The 24156-nt window shown below is 36.9% G+C and overlaps 1 protein-coding gene across 1 annotated transcript in view; it reads right to left on the bottom strand.

The window, feature by feature from the left end:
- DENND1B (DENN domain containing 1B) overlaps positions 1–24156 on the bottom strand; it is a gene marked incomplete at its 5' end in the record, with an annotated part of 258945 nt that overhangs the window by 31316 nt on the left and 203473 nt on the right. Inside the window, 4 exons of the mRNA XM_079697193.1 lie at positions 11752–11859; positions 12706–12762; positions 17829–17897; positions 18618–18658. Of these exons, the coding sequence (XP_079553319.1) occupies positions 11752–11859; positions 12706–12762; positions 17829–17897; positions 18618–18658 (275 nt within the window). The remainder of the gene's footprint in view (positions 1–11751; positions 11860–12705; positions 12763–17828; positions 17898–18617; positions 18659–24156) is intronic.

The following is a 24156-nucleotide window of genomic DNA, read 5'->3' on the forward strand; positions in this document are numbered from 1 at the left end:
CACCACAAGCAGGAAGGGAGGGATGCTGAGAAGGCCCCACACCTGAGCCACAGGGGCACATGGCCTATGAAGACCAAAGCTGGACCAGAGCACAGAAAACCCATAAGGCTAGGACCACATAACTAGCAACAGAAATTAACTGCTGAGGGACGGCTGCAAACTCTGAGAGAGACCCACTGTGTAGAGGGACTGCCGACAGGTGAGGGTGAAGGCGGAACACTGAGACAAACCTTCTGGTACCTCCAGAAGTACTGCCGTCTACACACACTTATAATAACAGCAGTCACTGCAGGTAATGATGTCAACAACAAAATCCCAACCAGTCCAACACATGATGAACTCAACCTCTTGTACTAACGGCCTCACACCGTTTCTGGGTGTAAGTACTATTTAACTTACTCTCTACTGCCTTTTTACACATGGGGTCCATCACCCAAGAACTACCAGACATGAAAAGTAAGAACAAAATAAAAAGAAGGAGAATATGCATAAAAAGATGGGATGACAGCAGAGAGATGGAATCTATAAAAGAGTCAAATTGAATGACAGAATTGTAAACAAAAACATGATATAAAAGATAAAGAATTCTTTCAATGGACTCATCAACCATTTAAAACAGGTCAATAAAAATTATTTAAACTGGCGTTCCTATACACTAACAATGATCTAACTATCTGAAAAAGAAAGACAATCCCATTTACAACAGCATCAAAAACAATAAAGTACTTAGAAATAAATTTAACCAAGGAAGTGAATGATCTATACAACAAAAACTTTTAAGACACTGATGAAAGAAACTGAAGAAGACACAAATAAATGGAAAGGTAGCCTGTGTTCCTGGATACAAAGAGTTAATATTGTTAAAATGTCCATATGACCCAAAGCCAGCTACAGATGCAATGCTTACTATGAAAATTCCAACAGCATTTTTCATAGAAATAGGAAAAGGAATCCTAAAATTTGTGTGGAACCACAGAAGACCCCAGATAACCAAATCAGTCTTGGAAAGAGCAAAGCTGAACTTCCTGGTTTCAAACTATATTACAAGGCTATCGTAATCAAAACAGTATGTTATTGGCATGAAATATACATAGATCAACGGAACAGAATCACAAGCCCAGAAATAAACCCATGCACTTATGGTCTAGTAAGATTTGACGAGGGAGTCAAGAATACTCAATGGTGAAAGGGTAGTCTATTCAATAAATGATGCTGGAAAACTGGATATTCACATGCAAAAGAATGAAACTGCATGAATTTAACCTTACATCACTCATAAAAGTTAACTCAAAATGGGTTAAGGACTTAAATTTAAGACCTGAAACTGTAAAACTCATAGAATGTTAGAAAACATAGGGAAAAAGCTCCCTGTCATCAGTCTTGATAATGATTTTTTGGATATGACACCAAAAGCACAAGCAACAAAAGCAAAAATCAACAAATGGGGCTACATCAAACTAAAAAGCTTCTGCATAGCAAAAGAAATTATCAACAAAATGAAAATTTCTCCCATTCTCATGGGATGGAAGAAAATATTTGCAAATCATGTATTGGATGGGGGTTAATATACAGAATATATAAGAAACTCATACAATAGCAAAAATAATAATTATCTGATTAAAAAGTGGGCAAATGACTTGAACAGACACTTTTCCAAAGACATACAGATGACCATCAAGTACATTGAAAAGGTGCTCAACATCACTAATCAAGAAAATGCCAATCACAACCACAATGAGATAACACCTCACATCTGTTAGAATGGCCATCATCAAAAAGACAAGAGGGAAGGAATACTGGAGAGGGTATAGAGAAAATGAGCCTTTGTACACTGTTGGTGGGAATGTAAGTTGGTGCAGCTACTCTGGAAAACAGTATGGAGTTTCCTCAAAACACTAAAAATAGAACTACCATATGATCAGTAATTCCACTTCTGGGTAATTATCAGAAGGAAATGAAATCACTGTCTCGTAGAGCTATCTGCATCCCATGATCACTGCAGCACTTTTCACAACAGCCAAGATATGTAAACAGCCTGTGTACAGGAATGGATAAAGAAAATGTGGTGTATGTTTATACAGAGGAATACCATTCAGCCACAGAAAGAAAGAAATCCTGACATTTGTGACCACATGAATGAAGCTGGAGGGTATTATGCTAAGTGAAATAAGCCAGAGAGAAAAACACAAATAGCGTATGATCTCATTTACATGTAGAGCCTAAAAAAGCTAAACTCAGAGAAACAGAAAGGAGACTGGTGGTTGCCAGGGGCTGGAGGGTGAGGGAAATGAGGAGACACTGGTCAAAGGGTACAAATTGCCCTTACAAGATGAATAAGTTCAGGGACTGTGCAGAATGGTGACTACAGTTAACAACCCTGCGTTGTATACTTGAGAGGTGCTAATTTGCTAAGAGAGAGAGTAAGTCTTCAATGTTCTCACTATAATAAGTAAGTGGTAATTATGGGGGGTGAGGGATGTGTGTTACCTAACCTGACCAGGATTAGACTCAAGTGTTAGAAAAACCATGAAGAACTTCCAGAGAAGGTTGCACACAAAGTCCTATTTTGTAACTTGTTAAGATATTTATGCATCATGCTACTACTTTATGTTCTGTACCAGGAAATATAATCATGTGTAACAGACATAAATCCGGTTCAAATGATAATAATAAAATACTCTCTAGTTACACATCTAGTGACACTCCTGGCAGTTTCTCTCTCTCGGGGACACTAACGCACAGCAGCAGGAACACCTACAAGACAAGACTGGCCTTTCCTTTCATCAACACTAACACTAACCTCTGACCAACCTTAAAAGCAGTTCTTATACACAAAACAGGAAGAAAGTCATCATTTCTGTATGCCAGGATGCCTGGGAGAAAGTAAGAATTTGTCTAGAAAACTTGGGGACTTTTGGAATAGAGAACTGTTGTTACTTTCACCAAAAGCCCTTAAAAGAAAGATGTAACGAGAAAAAGCTCTCACAAAGTTAAAAAGAACAGAAAGATCTTAGTGATGTAATTACCGATGTAAAGTCTAGAATGGTAATACTCAATATATTTACTAAATGGAAAATTTAAGTACCTTTGTTTTTGTTTCAAGAGTTTGTGATAAATGACATAGCCATTTGTGGCAATAAATCTGAAGAGTAAAAGTATAACATTAAAAAGGTACATTTCAACCCAAAAACATCTCATAAAATATAGGGAACATGTTCACGTAAGTCTTTATCATACCCTAGGTATTGTTCATTTTAAAAATGAAGTCCCGGCCAGTTGCTGAAAGAAGGAGTTGGTCTTGAATTATCTCTTTGAAAGAACAGTGTTCTTGAACAATTTTATGACAATATAAATTTCTCAAATATGTATTCTATTGTGTTTCTAAAAGAGAAAGGCAAATTTTATAATTATGAATTTTGTCTTACGTAACCATTCTTTCAAGGAAAGAAAATATTACGTAATAGTCACTAGAGGGCACCCCTGTCATCCATAACTGGGGTGTTGGGGAGAAGGGCTGGCGGGGCACAGAGGTAACAATAATCACATTTGACATGTTGGAAATTAATATTATTTCAACAGAAACAACAGAGAAAAATAACTTTCTTTAAAACAACAACATGGTCCCCATATTTTCAAATTGGACTGAAAGGATCAATTCTATAAATTAGTGGCATTAGTGTAAATTAGACTAAATAGATGCTATATCAAAGAGTGGCTTTTGGACGAAGACTGCTAAACCATGTTTTCATTTAGGCAGTGCTTTTTGTGGGCATCTTTTAATAGAAACACACTTACTTAAATTATTTTTAAAAACATTTTATCATTTGAAACTCTCATACTTCAATACTTCGGCTTTCTGATCACTTTAATTCAGCACTTTAGCTTAATCATAATAACAATTCTCAATACTGAGCCAAAGTAAGCAGAGTGCTAAAAATAAAAACACTAGGGTTTCTCTTTTTGTTTTGTGTTGGGGTTTTTTTTGGCTTACCATGACTTGGTTAAACTTACTGTATTATTTTGGAAGATTTATGTTATATTACGTATTCTTTCCAAGTATCTGGCTCTCCTCCTTCATAAACTCGTTTCTCCCCCTTCCCCCGAGGTCACGGTTGTTTTTCTCATTGTGGTTTACAGTCATTTTTTTCTTGGTCAGAAGAAGCAAGTGGCTACTTCCCTCTGTAAACCAATGACTATGCCATTTCTTTCTTGACCAATAAAGCAAAGCTATTCAATGGACTGTATTTTTCAAAGATCCCAGCAAGCATGTCATTTTCCGAAATCTATTCTGTCACCTGAGAAACACTGTCCTTAATTACATTCATTTGATTCCCAGATTCCACTGAATTCCAATGAAGAAAAGTGTATCATAAACACAATACTATAAGCCACACCCTACTAGGTGTGAATATCCCATCACTTAGATGCTTAGGAACTAAGCAATTTAGAGAATCTAAATGTTTATCTTTTCTGGTAGATTTCACAGAAACAAATGCATTGGCAGTATTTTAAAATATGAGATTTATTCTGTGTAAGATGTAAACCATCTGACATTTCATATTTAAAACATGCTTACATACTGGGATTTAAGTTCCCATTCAACTGAAATGTGGCTTTCAAATGCCTTACCTGCAAGTCTCCACATGCCAAAAAAGGCATGTACAACTTCTAAGCACAGTTTTTAAAGATGAAATTACATTACTCATCAATTATAAAATGAGCTCATTGACGCTGTGCTATATTCCAAATCCATTAGGATGATTTATAAACCAATAAATACATAAGGACTCAAAAAGATAGTTTCATTTGAAGTGTACTTTATCACCTTGTACTATGGGTAAAAAATGGAAAAATCACACATATCATATTTTATGGCATAAACTTTGTCCTTATTTCTTCACTCTAAAGAACTGAATATCTCGGACTATTAGTCTACATGTGAATGTAATTTGAAAAACAGAATAAATGGCCACTAGTTTAATAGTACCTCATCTTATTAGGAGGCATTATGGCTACTGAGCATATTTCTATTTGTAAACACTGGATTTGGGTTAAAGTCTTGACTACATTCCAAGTGAGGGCATTTGTCAGCAGTCACACACTTTATATTATAGCACAAATGCAAAAATAACCTTCCATTCATATTTTCTCATGCAGCTTTTACATAATTAATTAGACAGGTTGAAAATAAACCTGAGTGGATTGCTACTCATCCCAGACATGCAATAGCTAAGAGTGATACGTGTGCCAGGGTTATAATGGGGCTTAACAACAAAAAGCTTCAATCCTCCACTTCCACTCGATTTTGCTGCAGTGGTTTTGCTTGCTTAGGGCCATCCATCTGTTAAGGTTGACTATGTAATACAGCGACACTCTTGCTCGCCATTCACTGGTCTAGTTGTGTGTGTGTGAGCCTGTGAGAAACACAGACTGACAGACAGCACACATTACGATTACCAGAGTAAGTTAAGAAAGGCTATTATTATTAAATATGGAGCAGTATCTTAGGTTCATATAAAATTTGCATATTATTTAAAGTTATTTCTCATTCTTAGAAAGTTTCAATGAATTTTTACAGGCAAATATTTTAAAACGTAATTTTAAATGACAGACTTAGTCTAGACATTGCTCACTGAGTCTACAGTGTTTTGTTCCAAAATAAAATGGATGAAAGAAGGTAAGTATGTAGTCAAGATGAAAACGGTTCTGCACCAGGGCCAGTGGCGGTATTCTCCCTGGACCCAACTGGCCCTATTTTCAATAAAACCAGAGGAGGAACCTTTCCCTGGAGTCCTGTTAGGCTGGGGCTGCTGCTGGAACTGTCATCTTCACACAAAAGGGAAAAGGGTTGGGTTTTACAAATGGGAAGCCTAATTGGAAGATCTTCATGGCTATACCCCTGACATTTATTTAAGCCTCATCAACAAAACGGGAAATAACCATACTAATTAGCAGACCAATACACAAATTACCATTTGTTGCGAGTAGATATAGATTCACAATCCATTTCAAAAATAAGCTAAGTCATGGAAGCTTAAAACACCACACATTTCAATTTCTGTTCTTTTCTACAGTACCCAGATTATAAAATTTTTTTTTTTTTTTTACTTTAAAATACACTCTGGGAATTTAAATGACCAAAGTCTCATTTTTCTCTTTCGAAAAATGGATGAAGATAAATTGCATTTACACAAATCTAGTTGGGAAACTGGAAATGTACAGTTCTTCTTATATAGCCAAAACTGACTTTTCAAATGGATAAGCAAACAGGTTAGGAATGGGATGAGACAAGCCCACATTCTCTATTTAGATAATCTGACAACAAAATGGCATATACTTCGGGTCTTATAAACTTATAAACCAAGAGATTTCTTGGTTAAAAACAAAAAGTTGTATATTTCTTTCCAAATCATAAACTGAGATCTAAAGGTATCCCTACTTAGAATGAAGACAGATAATTTTAGGGTCCCCAGTGCTTCAGTGACTGCAGGATTGTTAGTGACTCTGGAAAGAGAGAACAGAGAAGAAGGTCAGATGGTGCCACTGCTATAAGAGACCTGAAGCTCAAGACATGTGTTTATGTATAAATGGACAGCGGCCGACTGCTTAGTGCCTACTGTGTGGCAGGTGCTTTACATACATGATCTATAATGCCTAGGGCGTCCTCGGAAGATGACATGGACTGTTCCTACCGTTTCACAAATGTAGAAATTAAGGCTTTGAGATGGTGTGTTTGGCTTCATGCTAGATGCCAGCAGCCTCCTCCAAGTCAACACTCTCTGGCTGTAAAGTCCACACCCCTGTCTCTAACAGCCCCTCCTCCAAGAGCACTCGTCTCAAAGCAAAGCATGAGAGCAGTGGCCAGGGACTTAACGTTCCAGAATCAGTCCGTCAGTCTGCTTTTCAATCCCTACTCTGCTAGTTTTACTGTAGAACTTCGGGCATGTTTCTTAACCCCTCCGCTCCCCCGCTTCTAAATCTGAAAAACGGGGGTAATAGTTCCCACTCTGCTTGGATTGTTGGGAGTTTTAAATTAATCCTGTAGTACGCACAAACACACACAGACTGTGAATCAAGGAACTGTCCCTTTTCCTTGGGTTTTCCAAGGCTGCTCCAGGGCACTTCAATGTTATCTCAACTCTGTAACAATTGAGGTTTAGAAAATAGTAGTAAGAACATCAAAATTATCTGGATCACCAAATCCCATAGGTATCTACAGAATCTTGCTTTCAGGTAACTGAATTTACCACCCAGCAAGTCTTTTAAGAGAATCTGGTCACGTGAACAATCAAATATAACACGCGGCCCAGGACATGGTTCCTTCCGGAGAAGCCAGTACTGACACAAGAGAGATGCTACAGAACGAAGGAAAGAGTGTATTCTAGGCTTATTTCTGCTTGTAACCTTTGCATCTTTTTAAGCAGTTCAACACTGACGTGAAAGCTGAGGCCACAGCGAGGAAGCTGAGGGGTCTCTGAGGAAGGTTCTGATGAGCCTGAGCGCTTCACATCATGAGACCAAATACAGAAAACCGACCTTCCCTCTCCTGACACAGGGATCCTTGCCAGGTACACCCTCGGGACTGTGTGCAGCCAGCCCCACGTCCTGAGATGGTGATGAATCTCCTGAACAGCTTTCTAAATCTCTGTGCATTATGAATCATGGTAGCTGTGTTTTTTCATTTTGGCTGCTAAGCACGGGATGGGGCCTTAGCTTCTTACTAAACTTACTTTCTCTCTGCCATGAATCTTCTCTAAATTAAATGAATTTTAATTCTTTATTCTATGATTCTTTGTAAGATATCAGTTTATTTTTGGAAATAGGTAGAATATAAACAAATAAACATCAGTGTCTCTGATGTATTTATTGATATCTAGGTTCCTTCTTTAACCACATCCAACTATTCCCAGAATTGCTTCCATATTGAATTGAAAATCTTAATGTGCTCAGATCCTAATATTATTACGACTTGTGGAGATAGGAGTGAGAGAACATACTGATTTGGGAATCGTCATAGAACAACACACACATGGTTCTAGCATCAACTTTCTGTCTGCTCCACAGGATACTGGATCTTATTTTGATTAAATCAGTGAGATTGGATTATCTCCAAAAAGTGAACCAAGGAAGCTTCTGCAATATCAGACCACAAAGAAGAAAAAAGGCAGTAGACTATGCCTGGTCCCTCTTGATCTCTTTGCCCAAAGTGCAAATATTGCATCTGAAGCTTATTTTTGCTGAGGTCCTTTTGTTTGTGTAAGTGGCTCATCTCTCCCGTGAGAACGGAGGCCACGGCAGCCCATCAGGGTAGGCTGACCTTAAACTTACCAAGCTTCAGATTTGTGGGACAAAGATCCAGCCTCTAACCACTCAAAAATATAGATTTTTCTTTTCTTTTGCAAAGATGACTTCTTGGCCACTAGCATTATAAGGCAATTAGAAACAGTAGAAATCCTTTGAGATACTGTCACAATCCTTAAAACCCCTACTCTGAGAACTGCTTTCCCTGTTCACACCCACCACCATCCCAGTGTCCGTGGTAACGTGGTCCTCTCCCCGCCTCTCTGGCTACAGTAGACGGAGCCAAGGATTTATGCCCGATCCATGTGGGCTGATTACGTTCTTCCTCAAGAAAGTGGATTTGGGAATTGTGGTCAATTGCTTTCTTTTCTTTAAATTTAAATTAAAAAAAATTTTTTTTGGAGTACAGTTGACTTACAATGTTGTATTAGTTTCAGGTGGGATTGACACATACACACTACTATACGTAAAATAGATAACTAATAAGGACTTACTGTGTAGCACAGGGACCTCTACTCAATACTCTGTAATGGCCCATATGGGAAAGGAATCCAAAGAAAAGAGTGGCCACATGTATATGTGGTCCATTTCTAGCAGTTGTTTGAACTGAGGGCCTGCAAGCTCAGTGCAGGGACAGAGGAGCTGAGAAAGCCGATCTACAGACGCACAGTGAACAAACACACAGAGGGAACAGACCAGGTGGGAAAGACAGAGAAGATGGTGGGGTCGATACTCTCCCCCGACCGACTGCTTTTCCCGTCCTCCAGTCCCAATCCTCCCAGAGGTCTATATACACTCCTGCACATGGATGCAGGAACACCTAGATCCTCATAATAAATGTCCTGCTGTTGTCGTATTTCATGTGTATGTGTTTGCTAACACTATGAAATTAAGGAAGTAATTCAGACCTGGAATTAGATGACAATTTCAGTTTGAATGTACCATGGTCTGCTTTTATAAATAAGCTGCTGACCACAAGTTGGCTATCATTTCAGAGCCCTATAACTTTCAGCTCAAAGAAGTAAAATTAGTATTGCAAGAAAACGTGCATTCTGGCAGCTATGGGGGAAAAAAGTAAGGGTGGAAAGTAGCAAGGAAAAGAATTGCCAAAGGGCCCAAAATTTACCTCTTTGGTTAGTGTGTATGTGAATCTAAAGCTATCAAATTTCAATTATAGAAGAAACACAAGCAAAAGCAAAAAATTAAATTACAATAAATACTGGGTTGCAAACGGTTGGAAATATAAACTCAAAAAATTTAGCTGTTAAAATACATATACATAGATGTATGTGTCTATTTACATAATGGGACAGATGTATACAAAGAAACATATTCTGGGTATACACATTGCCTGAAACTCAGGTATTTATCACTCGCAAAGATTGTTACACAGACATTATCAGCATCTGCACAATAAAGCTAAATATGTTGGTTTAACAAATTCCTATATACCAAGTAGGAAAATAATAATTCTCAAAAGAATAAGCCCTACTTCTTTTTTTTTTTTTTTTTTGCGGTACGCAGGCCTCTCACTGCTGTGGCCTCTCCCACTGCGGAGCACAGGCCCCGGACGCACAGGCTCAGCGGCCATGGCTCACGGGCCCAGCCGCTCCGCGGCATGTGGGATCCTCCCGGACCGGGACACGAACCCGCGTCCCCTGCATCGGCAGGCGGACTCTCAACCACTGCGCCACCAGGGAAGCCCCAGCCCTACTTCTTTTAATTCTTGTTAAAGTCATGTCATGTCCACCTGAAAACCATAAAATGCTAACTAATGAATGCAGATAACTACACGAATGGTATTACAGTAAATGACAGCCATGAAGATTCAGGGTAAGTATGTGATGAATGTAACCTATTATCCTGTAAGGTTTTCTATTACCTAATATAATTTTCTCTATCAGAAACTGTGTCTCTAGGAATTCAAAGAAAACAAACAAAAACAGAAATCAGTAACGTATTTTATAATTAAATTATCATAAAAATAGTGTGCCACGTTAAAGAAAAGGCAGATTTAAAAATTTAAATATGAGGAGAGAAAAATAGTTTTCTTAATTTAAAACTGACATTTAGAACAGGGATTTCTCCAATTTAAGTGTTTGCTTTTTATCTTAAAGCATCCTGCAGGTAACAAAGATTCCCACATTTCTTTCACATAAAAATCTATTTATCATGATAAATCTAATCTAAATCTAATCTAATATAATCTAAGGAGAAAAGTTAAGAAATTGATTGCAAATCCATCATTAATTTACAAGTTAATAAATGTTTTCCAGTTAATGGTGGTAGCCAGAAAAGTTTCCTACCCTCGTGGAATGATTATTTCATTGAAACAATTCAGGTCATGCAACCAGCATTCATGACCAATACGCTGCAGTTAAGCAATACTAATGTATGAAAACGTAAGCTTAACAAATGGATAAATCATAGAGAAGGCACTTTGTATGTTATGAAAACAGCCCCCTGAAGCAGAGATTTTTTATGTTTTACCAAAATACCTAGACAGTGCCTGGCGCGTAATAGCTGTTGAATAACCAAACGAATGGGTCTTCTTTACAAAGGCTGAGGTTTTAGCACCGCTTCCGGGGCCCCCTCCCCATTCCTAAAGACACAGGAAAGCCCTGCACTGAGTGTCTGCACATCCAGGGAGCTACCTGAGCACCGGAGGTGGGCTCTCGTCCAGCCCTGCCACTAACTAGTTACAAGACTTCAGGTAAGTGATGGGACCATTCGGCTACCAACTTCCTCAACTGTAAACTTTGGTGACCGTGATAAGTGAAGCTTTGCGGCTGCTTCCAGTTCCATGGTTTCGTAACTATAATCCACTCGAGAATTCCTTTTAAAAGCTAGTTTTCTAAGACCACTTAAAGTATGATTCGGCGTATGCAAATTTTGCTTCCTTAAAACAAGCAGCAACACACTTATGATGCAAAATCAGAGACACATACAGCTATGATCCTGGACCCTTTCCTACTTTAGGACAATATTTTAAGTAGCATTAGATAGAAGCAGAAGCTTTGACTATTGATAGCAAATAAAATACCTAACTTTAGAAAAAGACAGACATACATTACTTCATATTCTAATTTTACAGATTACTTTAGCAGTCAAATCCCCGCGTATGAGTTTTATCTTACTTTTGTAGTAAAGGAAGCCATCAGTAGGTTACCCCTAGTCCCGGGCAACCACACACTACCCTGTCTCTCTCCACTCACCAGGAGGACATGACCCAGTGACGTGTGTACAGACTGGGACCTGGACCCTGGGCTCCCAGGACCCTCTTACGTGGCCCAGTAGGTGGCCCAGACGCCACCTACTCACCTCCTTGACCGTCAACGCAGGGTTTCTCACCATATGATAGAAAAATCAATGGGCTCCAACTTTTCCTGAGGAATTGATTGGAATTGCGTGACTTTAAAGTCTGGGAGATGGGACGGTAAAGGACCTCACCTGGGCAAGCTTACGCCTTGCTAGGTTTCTTCCCTTTTCACTGCGTAGCGTGTAGACGGGCGTATATTGTACAGAACCAGAACAAGTCCCATAATCGTCCTCATTTTCCTACACGTGAAGCAGCATACAAGTGGTTATTCTAAAGTACTCATCTTATTACTAAACTTTTTTGCTTAATAGATAAAGTATCCAATACAGATGCGAATAACAAAATAACACTTGGGGTACAAGTTTAAAAAAGCCTATTTAGGAAGAAAATACATTTTTCTATATTATGAATTAATATATTCCAAAATAATCTGACTCCTTTGAACAATTTCAATAAAATTTATATGAAGATCACTCACTCTCCATTACTACAGTGAAAGTTTTAACTAGTCTCTTCCCTCCAGAGGCAGAAATTCAAAACACAACAACTGATAAAATCTGCAAAGATATTATATGTAATCAAATCAAACACACATATACAAAAACATAACTATTCACATATATGCAATATTCACAGATTCAAATACACCTTTGTAAATTAAGAACATTCTTCAATTTAAAGTAGCTACTACTGGAAAGATCCTATAAAGCCAAACGATGGCATTCCTTCCTTAATTCTACACCAAAGATCATCTTTAAAAAAAAAAAAATTCTCAGCTTGAAGCAAGAATTTCAATTGTGATATCAAGGCAATCAACTTTATGAAAACATACATCCTGTTAAAGCATCTTTGAAGATCTCGGTAGCTCTGTGATAAAATATGCAGACAATAAAGAGATTATTCAGGGGGTGCATATAGAATGGCAGATAGTTGCCAGAGGGCTGGTTATGAAAAATACATTCTTGAACAAAGGGCTAAGCATATTTCAAAAGTCATTAGAAACATAAGTCTCGTGTGATTTGTAAGGCATAAGCTTCAAACTAACGCAAGAATCAAGGTAGAATGAAAAGCAGCACAGGACGTACCTTGTGTCTCAGCTTACTCTTCACTTCCTTTATTCCCTGCTTTGCATGATTCTTTGCCTAGAAAATGATAACACCAGTGTCTGGCTCAGCGTGCTTCTATTACATTTAAGGAATAAGTACATGAGATCGCATTTAATGAAAACTACTAAGTCTTCATATTATATAGAGAAAGAAGAAATTATAATCTAAAGCTCTATTTTCAGGGACACATACCACCCACTATTACACCTAAATGAGATGGTGAAAGCATGATTAGTCTCTGTTTGCACAGGAATCATACAAAGGCTAGCAGTTAGCCTATTCCGCCTCCTAAACTATTAAAAAACAAAAGAGGCCACCAGATGACTACCGCCCAGCCATAATCTGAAACTGTGACAAATGGGCAAGGAAAAGAGAAAGCACATCACAGCAGCAGGTTATTTGGGCAAATGTCTGGACTTTAAGAAACTCAGGCTGTTTCCATCTCCTGGCTATTGTAAATAGAGCTGCAATGAACATTGTGGTACATGACTCTTTATGAATTATGGTTTTCTCAGAGTATATGCCCAGTAGTGGGATTGCTGGGTCATATGGTAGTTCTATTTGTAGTTTTTTAAGGAACCTCCATACTGTTCTCCATAGTGGCTGTATTAATTTACATTCCCACCAGCAGTGCAAGAGTGTTCCCTTTTCTCCACACCCTCTCCAGCATTTATTGTTTCTAGATTTTTTGATGATGGCCATTCTGACCGGTGTGAGGTGATATCTCATTGTAGTTTTGATTTGCATTTCTCTGATGATTAATGATGTTGACCATTCTTTCATGTGTTTGTTGGCAGTCTAAGTGTCCATCATTGGATGAATGGATAAAGAAGATGTGGCATATATATACAATGGAATATTACTCAGCCATAAAAAGAAATGAAATTGAGTTATTTGTAGTGAGGTGAATGGACTTAGAGTCTGTCATACAGAGTGAAGTAAGTCAGAAAGAGAAAGACAAATACCGTCTGCTAACACATATATATGGAATTTAAGAAAAAAAATGTCATGAAGAAACTAGGGGTAAGACGGGAATAAAGACACAGACCTACTAGAGAATGGACTTGAGGTCACAGGGAGGGGGAAGGGTAAGCTGGGACAAAGTGAGAGAGAGGCATGGACATATATACACTACCAAACGTAAAATAGATAGCTAGTGGGAAGCAGCCACATAACATAGGGAGATCAGCTCGGTGCTTTGTGACCACCTAGAGGGGTGGGATAGGGATGGTGGGAGGGAGGGAGACACAAGAGGGAAGAGATATGGGAACATATTATATGTATAACTGATTCACTTTGTTATAAAGCAGAAACTAACACACCACTGTAAAGCAATTATGCTCCAATAAAGACATAAAAAAAAAAAAAGAAACTCAGGCAACTTTACAAAGTGCTTTTATAGGCAGACACGAGTCTTGTTGTGTCTATGTCATATACAGTTTTCCTGGAAAAAATTACAAGTCATTTAACAATTTAAAGGCTCTGTTCATGTTCCAGGGGAGCCTGGCTCCAGCATTGGAGGCCATGAGGTCCCACTGTGGTTCCCGTGCAGCGTGAGTGAACTGAAGACCACAGGGGACTTTCAGAAAAGCTCAATTCCCACTGGAAATTCCCACCCACAGAAGAAGTGAAAAGAAATTCACATTTATTTTGCGTTTCCTCGGCGTTTGTGCACCGGGTACCGAGCATGCTTTACCTCATTTAATCACCACAACGCTATGGAGTTAGTACTATTATTATTACACTTTACAAATAAGGAAAGTGACTCAGAGGGTATAAGCCTGCACAGCCTAGATTCAAATCCAGGTCCAAGTCCAACTTCTTCCCATCTTCTTCCCAAGGAGAAACTAAGGTTTTTAAAATACATCCACTGAATTTAAGCCTCACGAAAGAAAAGGCACTGTGAGTCTTACTCTACAGACTCAGGTCATGCAGATGAAGCCAAGTTACTTCCAGAAAGGGTCTTCCCAAGTTCACGGAGGGGAAGAGGGGCCTGTTAATATCCGAAGTACTCAGCAAGCATCTGGCACACAGTAACTGCTCAAGAAATGTTCTGAACTAAACAGTTATTTCGTTATTGTAAATGAGGCAAAACCAAAACATATGAGACACAGCAAAAGATAATCTAAAAAGCCACATAACACTAATTGTATTTCCATGGTTCTTTAGAATCAATGGAGCATTTTCACATGCATTACTTTAGTGGTAAAGCCACTGAATCTATTTCAAGGGTCCTATATTAATGCCTACATTCCCGTTAGGTAAAAATGCATAATTACCCCCCTCAAAAATGTTCCTGTTCTAATCTCCTCAAATTTGCACCTATCTTTACTCACATTTGGACTATATTCTAGTTTACCTAAATATCCTCTATTCTTTCAAAACCCACCTGATTCACACTCATCGTTCAGATGCTTCTAATGCACAGAGTTGAGTGAGGTGTCAGTCACGGTCAGCCATCCTTGTGCTGATTCACTCACACGCCTGCTGTCCACCTCCCCCTCACTGACCTCTCTCAGACCATCCGGAAGGTGGGATACAGGATCTCTCTATCCTTTTCAATTTATCAAGTGGAAACTTATCAACGAACAAGTATTCTCTGCAGAAAAGCACCCAGCAAATATGGCTTTGGCTAATAATTTAAAATGCAAACACCTAACAAGAAAGTTGACTCAGAAAATCTTTTAGCCAAATCAAATATGTATTCACTTCGCTGTTATTTTTAGATGTATAAGAAGATATGTATGTCAACTCGAGTTTTCTTTATGGCTCCTTATGAGCATGGAAAAACACAAGATAGAAAAATGTTCTAAGCATAGAAAAAAGTTCTAAGTATAGGACAAAATCATTATTTCCTTCAATGAATACATATTCGGTACCTCTGTAGTGCGTCCAGAGCACCGAGAGTCACACAGCAATACAAATATAAAAGCAGGGACAGTCCCTCTCTTACTCACAGTGCCTGTCCTGCGCCAATAACCAGTACAAAGCCTAGATCATGATAGTGATTTGCTGAATGAATAAAACGGTTAAAAACAGGGTTCCCAGGGTAAATTTTAAAAATTTATTATCTACAGAACTTCAAGGTAAATAAATCCTGTTAGACCACACAAGAGAAACTGGGACTTTTGTTCATAGCAATCTGTGGTCAAAGGAGGAATTTCAGAGTTCATATTTCAGAATATGAGCAGTCTAGAAAGAAGAGTTTTAGGTACAACCATGAAGGTCACAGATTGACTTATCTACTTGCCCCAAACCTCTTGATTCACGTTCAACCTGATCACAAGACAAATGTTAAAAGTGATTAAGTATATTCTAAATACTCTAATTTGCCTGAAATTAATTTAGGGGATAATCTTCCAAAGAGCAGAATTTTAAATTTTTGAAATATTTTACTGTTCTGCTGAGCAGGGTTCAAAATAAAATACTGGTTAGAAGGATAAAAATTTAAATAACAAATGGGGTTTTGAACATGTTTGCTTTATCTCTGTGCTTTTATGGAAGATATGAGTGAAATTAAGGAGAAGAACACATATTTAGCAAAACTAAAATACAACCTCTCCAAGCCTGAAGGAAAATGTTGAGCATTCTCTCAGGAATCAAAATGAAGGGTACTTGACTGTGACACCTTTTTAGAATCTTAAATGTGGAAAACGAGGCTCAACATTAGTTCAATTTTTTTTACATGGCAGCTATGTGCTATTTCATTGTGAAAAATTAACATCTCTTCAAAAACTGTATATAGATCAAACCACCAGTATTAATTAGAGTGAGAAGGCGATCTACTCAGAGAGCTTTCCTAGCAAGGCTTTGAACAAAGGCAGAGGCTGACACTTCTAAGACAAAACGTCACCTCTTCTTACTTTTACTTCCTGATAAGGCTTCAGATAGTTCAGAGCTTTGGTTCTGTATCTTTGAATCCACTCTGTAGATTAGCCTCGCTACTATAAAACATAACCTTTGAAAGAGATTTTTTTAAACAGAAGTGGTGGCTACATATATATCAAAATTGTAAGGGAAAGAACGTAAGTTCTAAAGTTATCAAAACATATTATTCTATCATTAATTCAATCACATTGATTCATTACTGAGAAAGCATGTGAAGATAAATTCTTATAAAATCAAAACTAATGCCCAGAATATTTTTAGAAATACAGACTATATATATGACCTATTGAATTTTCAAAGAAAGCCTTGTTGAGTGCCAACCCACCAGCTCCTACAGGTCTCCTGGATAGATACCAGGTGCACAGACACAACAAGTGTTGAAGCAGAGGTCTGTCCACAGGTCCTGTGGAAGCACAGAAGCGCTATATAAATGCTTTTTGTGTGGCGCTGGGACTTGTTTTTTGAGGGGAACTAATGTCTAAACTACGTCTATAGGATGAATTTAGTAGGCGGATAGAAGCCAAGAAAAGGACGTCCCAAAAGCAGCAGGAACGGCCTGTGAAGAATAAAGAGGCAGAAGAGAGTGCCCTGCATTCACGAAATGAGAAGAGCTCAGGGTCTGGAAACACCAAGGATGGGGGCTCGGGGAGATGAGACGGGACGCAGGAGGGGCCGGCTCCTGGGGGGTCTCAGTTATCACAGCAAAGAGATTTTTAGGTTGTTAATTATTTATTTATTGTGATTGCTATTGGTATCATCATTATTATTTTACTACCAGCCATGGGGTATCACTGAAGAATTCTCATTTTGGAGAGTCAAAGTATCTTTGAGGGAAGAGAACTTGCCATATTTTTAAAAATGTTTTCCTACTTAAGCCTCAAGTGCACAATGAGAATTTAAAATATGTTGTTAAATGAAAGAATCAAATCTTTAAAAATGGCTCTTCATCATGGACGGTTTCGATTTGAGGGCACAATTTTGCTGATATGTTTGAAATAAAATGAAGAACCGTTTTTAGATTATACAAAGGAAATATCCTGTCTGGACAATGATACAATTTTAATAACTGAGTTTGCTTCAGTCAGTATTAACTCTAAATTTTTTAAAAAGCTTATTTAAAGGAAAATAGAAAAGATTTTGGATTTACATGTTTATCATCTAGGAAAATGTAAAATTTTCCCAGTAGAACTTTTAAAACACCAAAGAGAACTTACAAATTTATATGCTGTTCGCACAGCGGGGGTTGCTTTGGTCATTGCTGTGTTGAGTAGTGCACCTCCTTTCTGCAAAGGAAAAACAGAAACACAGTCCTAAAAATTTTTGGCCAGATTGTCCTGAAAACAAAGCATTATTAAAAGTATAGAAAAAGAGCTTTACCCACAGCTTAAAGAAAGACCTACAAAATTATTTCATGTTGAATGTTCTCAAGCTTTTATATAAGCCATAGTAATTTCACACAAAATGTAAACATTCTACTCTGTTCTTTTAATTGGCATAATAAAATCCCTTCATCTTTGCAGTTTAGGCAGACTTGGGCAATATGACCAGTATATATTTAAAGTTTAATAAAAAAGAAATACAATCATCTGTTTCTCTGCTTGGTAATAAAGTCTCAATCTGTTACAGAGAGTTTTATATTTTAAATAATCATATTAACAAAAGCACATTACCAGAAATAATAAAACTCCCATCAAATCCTACCACTCTGCCTAACTCCTTCTTCTGGAATATATTATAAGGTGACAGTAAAATCTTGCTTTTCAAATCAAGCCATTTATTTTGAAAACGGAAAGACAAAAGCTTTCTATTTTAAAATTTTCTTTATAAGTAGCAACAAACCATAAGCATAAAATAAAAATATTTAAAGTGTGAGAAAACATAGAAACATTTCAAATATTGCCAATAAACAGCATGAACATAAACAGTATATTTGAACTGAACATTTTCCCATATATGTCAGAGTGAAAGAAAAAAAAAAAGAAACTGTGACGGTTTATTATTACCTTGACTGTATGCACCCATTGCTGATATGACCTCGAGTTCCCTGAAATATATAAAAATAAATCCATAAACCAAAATTCATCAAGAACTAGTATTTCCAGGATTTTCGTAGGCAAATTTTATTTATCTGCAATACTGTAAAAGAAGCAATTCACCATAAGAACTAATAAATGCTCTAATTCTTAGGAAAATAGTAACTAGCATTTTTAAGACTACTTTTTCTTTACTCATATATGAAGATAACATGTTAAGGTATTCTATCTTCTTTCATTTTAACACTACTTTCAGAGGGAAAAAATAACCTCTCTTTCGAAATCCAAAATTCCTACATCTTTTAAACTGATTTTTTAATATTTATGTCTATGTTGTTTTGTAAAAGTTTGGCTCTTTTATACAATTAGGTTCATTTAAAACAATATTTAAAGTGTATAAGGAGTGGGAGGGAGGGAGACGCAAGAGGGAAGAGATATGGGAACATATGTATATGTATAGCTGATTCACTTTGTTCTAAAGCAGAAACTAACACACCATTGTAAAGCAATTATACTCCAATAAAGATGTTAAAAATTAAAAAGTGTATAAGGAAAGGAAAAAACTAGAAGGAAATTTAGAAATGCAAAGATCCTTGAGGACCAAAAAGATTCCTCTATAGTTGTTAGACATTAATATTAATTGATAGCAAATTTTACTTTGATGCAATTAACCTGCAGTAATGTTCTGAAAATATTCTCTAGTTGTAAATCCAAATCTGAAAGATACTACCCAAGGAAATATGGTAGCATCTCCTCATGGTTATCAGAAAGTTTAAATGCTGACACAACCAGTCCTAGTAAAACTAGTAATCATATATTTGGCTCCAAATATGATAATTAATTTAATCAATAAGATGATATAAGGCAAAAAAAAAAAAAAAAGAAAGCCACACAACTAAAGTACTGTTTTATATCAGCTGACTTTAGTTAGATTTCATCTACCTTCCTGGTTGTTTAAATGCTTAAATACTCCCACAAGAAAAAAACAAAGGTTACTCAGAGACTGACTACCCAGTACAAAGGATCCCTAAAGTAGACTGTGTTCTCCTCTTGTGTGTAGCTGTGGCTTTTTAACAAATGCATCACCTTGCTGTTATAACACAGAGGCAGAATGATCCTTAGCCCAAGAACTTCTTTCTAGCTGTTACCTTTGCATCCCTAGTCAACATCGGGCAAAAAATTTCCAGCTCTGGATTCACTCCTATAATCTCTCCCTAATTTCAAAGAAAGATCAAGAAACAACCCCTATTCTGAAAAACATCTCTTACTACTCAGCACTACACTGTACCTTTTCTGGAAGAAGAAATATGAGGAAAACAATATTTTTCTAATCTTATGAAATGACTATAGCAAAACGTATCTACCTAAAATAGCCTATGCATTGCTTAAAGGGCATGAGTTTCAGATAGTATACAGCCTGACCAAAATTTTTAAATTTTTACTTCCCTTGTAAAATGATGAAAAAATCCAAGTTATTCTATTAATTTATTTCTCAAGGAGATTTTATTAACAAAAAATAAACAGTATGTCTTTATCCAGATTATTCATATACTTTTACTTCTCTATTAAAAATTCTCATCAGTTCATATACTTTTTACTTCTCTACTAAAAATGGTTGTGTGGAAATCACATATTTAAAACTTGGTTATTATTCATAGTATTCTGGAAAGTGTTTTAATTCATTCCCCAAAATGAATTTAAGAAAGTGGAAAGAGAAACACCAACTACTATATGATAACTATTTAGCATTCTGGAACACCAGTCATTCCAGAAAACATATTTTTTAAACCTCTGACCCACAAAGAAAGTAACTATCTTAAAACTTCAGAGCAGTTACAGAAAGGTCAGTTCTTGGAGAAAGTTGTGAGGAATAAAAATAGCTCATACATATTCAGCTCTTTACAGGTTGCAAAATGTTTTTGTCTGTGTTATATTACTTGAGTTGCATCTTTCTACTGTAAAATAGGCCAAGCAGGTGGTGCCACAGGCAGAGCAGTTGGATGGGAAGGAAGTGGGCTTTGCAGTCCAGTGGGTCTGTGGGTCAGGCCACTCTACCCTTGTGAACCATGCCACTGGGACTAGGTCTGTAACCTGGCTGCTGCAACGTGTAGCATGTGACAGCACACCATCAACTTAGTTATTCTGACAAATAACTTGCCAAATGAGGAAACTGAGGTTCTGAGGTGATTATCTGCCCAAGTTCACAAAGATCGCAATTGAGAAAGAATAAGAATCTAGGTATTTTAATTATTGGTTCATTAGTCCTTCAACTTTTAAGATTGAAGGATAAATAAAATATGAGAAGAGTTAAGTTATATAGAGATTTCCTCTGTATGACTTCAAAGCGATTATATTAGGAAGGAAAGGGGGCTGCTCAAAGCTGATACCTAGAGGAGAAACAGCTGATAGTAAGATCCACCCGTAATAATAATGTGGAATCATGTGGTATAGGGGCAAACAGGAAGTCCCTAAGTAAACAGCTTAAGATAACAGGAAAACATGTAGTACAATTCAGGTAGATTCCTAGTAAAAAAATTTTTAAAGGCTAATTGTCTCTTTCAACTCTAGTGCTTTTAAGTCTGAAGGCTCCTATTTCCACAAAATTTATGAGACAAGCACATTATTCTCTGATAATGTGTGTTTTTTTTTTAAAAAGCTGTTTTTCTTCTCAAAAAATAAATCTAAATGCCAACCCCCCCCCAAAAAAAAAACCCTCAGTCTTTCTTTTAAAGTAACTGGATTATGGAAGTAATAAGCATTATTGAGGAAATTCTTAATGTTGTACTTGTTAATCAAACAAGTGATTTTCTCACATTCAAGGACAAAATATCTTTCTCACTTGTGCAAAGACTTTCTCTTCAAATATATTTGCTTAAATTCCAGTAACCTGCAGTCACTTATCAAAAAATGTAAATTGTTCTAAATTGTTCAGTGAGGCCAGATAAATGTCACTGAAACTAATGATTATCCACCACCCCTTCAAATGTCTTTGGTAACCAGTCAGTAAAAAAAGAAATAGGATTAAATAAATACAAGACTGATCAGATTATGTTGGGAGACTAATGAAGAAACCAATGCTATTAATGGAGAGTAACCACACACTTCTACATAAAATCAATCTGAAAATGTCTCCTTCTTAAAGTTCAGAAAACTGGATGTGGATTTTTAATAACTAGTCTTATTTTAAATGAAAAAAAATAGAGGTACAAACTACTAGGTACATTGTAAAATAAACAAAATACTAGGATGTAAGGTACAGCACAGTATAATATACAGCTAATATCTAATAATAACTTTAAATGGAGCATAATCTAGAAAAATACAGAATCACTATGTTATATACCTGAAACTGATATAACACTGTAACTCAATTTTAAAAAATTATGGGGGAAAGAAAACATGTTCTTAACTACTCAATATTCCTCAGTTGCTTTTTCACAGACTGATATTTGTGTTTATCTAATTGCATCCTTTGTCCTATTTGTGGTCTCTTTGATGACCTTTTAACCTCTATGATATTCTTCCCTCTACACATTTTCTGATATTCTTTTTACTTTCCTCTTAAGGTTGAATGTTCTACAAGTCTCCCACGAAAGGGATCAGGGGTAACATGGATTTCCTTAACAGTTCTGACCACAGGGATTCACAGGACAGAGAAGCATTTTGGAAAATCCACACCCATTCATTCACAGCTGTTAACCACAGTTCTAGACCCAATGTGAATCTAGATATTCTACATGTGATGTGCTGCACAGTAGCCAAAGTAATTACACAGCTCCACTATACTCACATTCATTTGATCATAACCATGCATACTAGCAACAAAAATAGGATATAAACTTCCACTGTAATGGAACAGAAAGAGGAGAAATGAAATGCTTGTCTAAAATTTCCTATTTTTGCTTAAAGGAACATATGATTTTTTCTTTAGCTTCAGTGAATGTTGATTTCTCCTACAGTGATTTTTCTGAAGGTTTTATATATTAAAAAATCTTCAAAGGATATTCAAAAGAGACAGGAATTTTGCTTTTATCCATCAGAGCAGAGAAGGCTTGAGTACTGCTTTTGTTTACTGAAGGTCTTCTAATTGAGAAGCTCTCTTATCATAAGAAGGCAATAGATCACAGTCATTAAAGCAGGAGCTCCGAAGCCAGGCCGTCACGTGTGACCTTGGGCAAATTATCAAGGGGGGTACCCTCATAAAAATAAGGGTACACCAAAAAAAAAAAAAAAAAACCCCACTCAAAGTCCCTCCCAGGGTGCTGTGAGGGTTAAGTGAGATAATGCTTGGAGAGCTCTTACAAGAGCTTCTACCACATACTAACATTCAATAAGTATGAACATTTATCATAATTTTTACTGTAACTATGAGATAAACGAGAAAATTATAACAGTTTACTTTTTGAATACCAGTTCGGTATCTCAGACCTATTCTTTCTCACAAATGCAGTCTAGGTGACAAATGTTTGGAGCAGACTTCTAGGAACTAGTTTTGGAACTATACATACACATATGTCTCACTAGTAAGAACAATGCTAATTTTTAAAAGATTATTCATGTTTTTATTTCAAATTCTAATGATTTTGCTTTATTTTCTTCTAAGAAGAATCTCTATGTATCTCTAAGATAATAACCTAAAATATAATAATTAAAAGAATAACACTTGACAGCCAGGCATCATTTTCTAATGTACTTTCTTGCTGTACCTACTGAAGTGAATACTTGTTAAATGATGCTTTCCTTTTGGATCAGTATTGGCTCCTTCAAGTAAAATAAGAGTTCAAAACCTGTTTCATTTTAAGAAGGAACAACAAAGTGGTTGGCATTCAGTTGTGCTGAAAATGCAGCAGTCTCTAAATCAGATGCTACCTGGTGATAAATATTCTTCTGTTCTTTTTTAAACAGCAGGACCTTCCGTGAAAAAATTTGGTGACCCTCCTCCCACCAGAAAAGCCACCTACCCTCTACTCTGTTACAGAGGTCTGTGGACCAATGGTGACGACTACAGAATTTCACTACACAAAGGGATCATAGTTCCACCCCATTACTGTCACACGATGTCATCCTCAATCCCATATAAGATACTAGCCCCACGGGTCATAGCGATAATGAGACGGCAGGTATGTAAATGCTGAGTAGGCGCCTCAAGCAATTCGTCCACGAGCTGACAATATTTTGCTTGTCTGAGTTGAAAAGTAAAAAAGCCTTATTTTAACACAAAAGTTCCATTGAAGCTAAATTTTTATCCAGAAGCTGAGGAGAGCGAGGAGCTGAATGATTCCACATTCAGCTCACTTGCCGAGTCAAGGAAACTAAGTTTTTCCCAAAGCTGAAAGCTTTCAGTGAAATGCTATGCTTACATCAGAGGAAGGTCCATAACTGCTCAGTTCATCTGTACCTCTTATAATGAACAAATGATCTCGATGGTTTTTGTATTTTTGTGGTGCAAAAATAAATCTTATTCAAGATTAAAATTAAATTTGGGGAAATTTGTAGATGAGGACTTCTT

The sequence above is a fragment of the Hyperoodon ampullatus genome, assembly GCF_949752795.1.
Source record: "Hyperoodon ampullatus genome assembly, chromosome: 2".
Taxonomy (NCBI): domain Eukaryota; kingdom Metazoa; phylum Chordata; class Mammalia; order Artiodactyla; family Ziphiidae; genus Hyperoodon; species Hyperoodon ampullatus.